This window comes from Mastomys coucha, chromosome X (genome assembly GCF_008632895.1).
Source record: "Mastomys coucha isolate ucsf_1 chromosome X, UCSF_Mcou_1, whole genome shotgun sequence".
Lineage (NCBI taxonomy): Eukaryota > Metazoa > Chordata > Mammalia > Rodentia > Muridae > Mastomys > Mastomys coucha.
In genome coordinates, this window is record NC_045030.1 from 153,264,656 (window position 1) to 153,268,294 (window position 3,639).

Sequence of the window (3,639 nt, forward strand, 5' to 3'; positions counted from 1 at the left end):
CTTCCCTTTTCCTTTCCCTTCCCTTCCCTTCCCTTTCTTTCTTTCTTTCTTTCTTTCTTATATCAGAATTAATTTTTGTTCTTTAAAAAATATTTGTGTGTGGGTGTATGGAGGTCAAGGGACAAATTAATGAAGTTAGTCAGAGGTCAAGGGACAAATTTATGGAGTTAGTCTTTCTTTCTACCTTTATGTGTGGTTTCACGGGATTGAATTCAGGTAAGTAGTATATCATTACAAGTGTCTTTTACTCATCTTTCCAGCTTCCCTTTTTTCTTGAGGCAGGGGTCTCTATTGTAGCCTAAGCTGTACTGAACTTTTAAATTTTTATTTTATTATTGTACTTATTCACTTTACATCCCACTCACTGCCCCCCCTCCCAGTCGCCCTCTTGTACTAAAATGTTTTAATCCTCCTGCTTCCATTATGTATCCTGGGCTGGTCTCACACTTGTAATCCTTTTGCCTCCACTTCCAAGGTAATGAAATTATAGGTATGTAGTACCATTGCCAGTTAATTGTTTTCTTTTTGATTCTAGCAATTCTAAGTAACTAGTGTAAGGTGACACTTTATTGCAGTTGTGGGCATTATCCTGATTCTAAGTGATGTTGAACAGTTTTCTATGCACCTACTGGCCATGTGTATATCCTGAGAAATGCCTAACTGATCATTGGGGTTTTTATTGCTGTGCTGTAAAGTTCACAGTTAGTTGAATCTGTGTGTGCAGAACTCGTGGAAAGTTGACTATACTTTCAAGAGTGGATGCTGAGGTCCTGATAATCAGAAGTTTTGAAAATAAATCCATCCCACCATACTAAATGGCTTGGTATCTGCCTGAGGCCACTTGAAGGCCACTTGAAGTTTTGGTTGTCAGAGGATATAGAAAGGGAGTCTGAGATGAACCCTGGCTTGGGGATGGCAAAGCCGTAGGATGTTGGATGAGGTAAATAAAGGCCCACCCATCTGTGAAGGTATTTCCCCTTCTAAGCTCTACAGTAGATCATGTTCTTTCTGGGCTTCTGGTCTAACCTAGCTCTCAATGTTTCAGCAAGTCCCATATTGCACATTCTAGAGCAGACTTTATGACATGTAGCATTTATGACACGTTACCCTTGATAAAGGCACAGCATCAGAGGGAACCTGATACCAGTCTTCTGCCGTTTGCCCTGTAGTAAGGAGTATGTGAAAGTTAGCTCCAATGTTTTCCTTCAGAAAGAGAGCTGGACTTCCGTCCATGAGTGTGTCTCAGAAGACCTGCTGGTATGCCAATGTGTGTGTGTGGTGGTGGGGGGATTCTCACAGGGTTTCACTCCTAGAATAAGAGCTACTATCAATTGAGGGTTGCTGGGAGAAGGTAAATCCCCCTAACTAGTTAGCCAATCCCAAGAGTATAGCCCTAAATATATATAAACAATGCTAAGTTAGCACAGCAGCTTGTATTTATAAATTTACACATATACACACATGCATGCTCGACCCAACTATAATGCTCTATGTCTGTGTACCCTGTAGAATCCCCTGCCCTACTCAGGACTATAACATGTAGTTATCATGCCTTATGGACCTGCAGTGGTCTGTATGTGTATCCCATCCATCCCATGAGCCTTTCAAGAATAGTTCTTTCCCACTTTAGCCCTCCCCTTACTCCTAGCAGAGTAGGCATCAGACAAATGTTTGGGGGAATAAATCTGTTCCTGGTAAAGTTTGATTTCAGGCCATAGTAACTTTCAAAAGCTGTGAGATGGACTATTTCTCTTGCTTTGATAGGAACAACTGTTCAGCTCTCTTATGTCGTGGTGAGGATCAGCCCTTGAATAATCTTATTTAGGACTCATCTGCCTAACAGGACCAAAGTACTGCCTTTTGTGGGGAATATGGAAGAATCTTAGGCTAGTATACAAAGAAACCTTTCCTTAGCATGTAGGCTTATTCCCATCCCATATGTGGGCTTCTTCCAGCCCATATCCTGAGAGTCACTCATGTCATATTGGGCATAGTGTTGGGGCGGGGCATGACCACCCAGAAGCTATCTAATTTTATAGACTTGTGCCCCAGTGCCAGCCTTTGGGCTGCCAGATTTCAACTTGACACCTTGTGCCTGTCAACAACCTGGCTGATGCCTCAGCCCCAAGGCCAGAGAACCTTTTTTCTCAAGGTTAAAAGTAGCTGACCTTTGACAAGAAGCATTGGCTAAATTCTGTGTTCCTTAAAAGGGAAGCAGCCGGTGTGCCAGTGCTTATTTGGCCATGGGGCAGGAACAGGCCCATGTTGCATCCTGTGGAGACAGCGGGACGGTTTGTGGCTAGAAGTACATTGGCAAAGGGTCATTATTAAAATAGCCATCTTAGAAAATATGTACAGAACAGAGGGACGTCCAGTCTGCTGGCCAGTTTATACCACAGCCCATGTGATTGGACAGCTCATTGGGTCTCACTACCTCCCTTCGGCTCCCTGCACAGGCAACAGTGCCATTCTCCCCTCCTTAATGTGTGAGCAGCAAGAAAGTGGGCAGAATGAGAAGGACATACACTGATTATTAAATGTCTGGACTTGTGTTTTTAATGTAGGGTTGACAGTCCAAAGATTGACTTGGCAGGAAGCACACTCTCTGGCATCTTGGATAAGGACCTCACAGACCGCAACAATGATATTGGTAAGTGAAGATTTAACTTGTTCTGCTTCTCTCTGCATTGTTAGGGAAGAACTGCAGAGCCTGGCTTGCCTCTTCAAGCAATGTGATGGGCTCTATTGTGGCCACTAAAATGCTAGGCTCTCAGCCTCCACTGGATTTTAAGTGTCACTGTTTGACAAGGAAAGTAAATTATTTGATTTCTACCTGAAAATGAAGTACCTGGGTTTTGCCTCCCTGGCATTAGTAAAAGTCCTTACAAGTGCTAGTGAAGAGCAATGATGAATGAAAGTTGTTGTAGAAGTAGGCTGAGACACTTAGTTTGTGTTTTCCAGCCTAGAAAAGGGTGCAAATGTGAAATGTCAGGGTTCACTGTGGAAATGACACTAAGTACTTCAACTTTAAGCTAAAATGAGCTTTCTGTGTATGGTAATTGCCACTTACCACAAAATGTGAGGGACTTGCCTTCTCAAGGTCAAACCAGCGCTGTGTGATAAATGGGGGGTGGGTGTGGGTGCTAAAGTCACTCCGAGCAAACAAAAGTCAAAGGTCCTTTGGGGGGTATATCTGGATGGATGTGAAGCGGCTGGCAGTGTGATCTGGGTAATAGCCCTTTTAGGATGCTATGACTCAAGTCCAGATTTTTTTAAGTGCAGTGTCTTTTTGTTTGTACCTATTGCCATAAGGTAGCATTCTCCTACACTCTATTTTAAAGGGTTGCATTTTGAAATTGCCCTTATTTTAATTAATGTTTGGTTGTGAGTTCATTACAGATTCACAGTCAGAATTTAGAAATGATACAGATTTTTCTCCTGCACATCCTACTGTAACATCTATCAAAATTATAGTGCTGTATGACATTGATATTTTGCATCTCACTAGTCTTATTCAACTTTGCCCAGTTTTACTGGTATGTGTGTATGTATAAGTCTCTCTGCAATTTTATTCTGTGTATCTGCTAAGATAGTCAAGATGCATAATATCTTTGTCACTACCAGGATTCTTCATGTTAC

General features: G+C 42.2%; 1 protein-coding gene across 1 annotated transcript in view; it reads left to right on the plus strand.

The window, feature by feature from the left end:
* The window catches only part of Sh3kbp1 (SH3 domain containing kinase binding protein 1), a 359,863-nt gene that overhangs the window by 327,528 nt on the left and 28,696 nt on the right, over window positions 1–3,639 (plus strand). Inside the window, 1 exon segment of the mRNA XM_031370222.1 lies at window positions 2,565–2,650. Within this exon segment, the coding sequence (XP_031226082.1) occupies window positions 2,565–2,650 (86 nt within the window).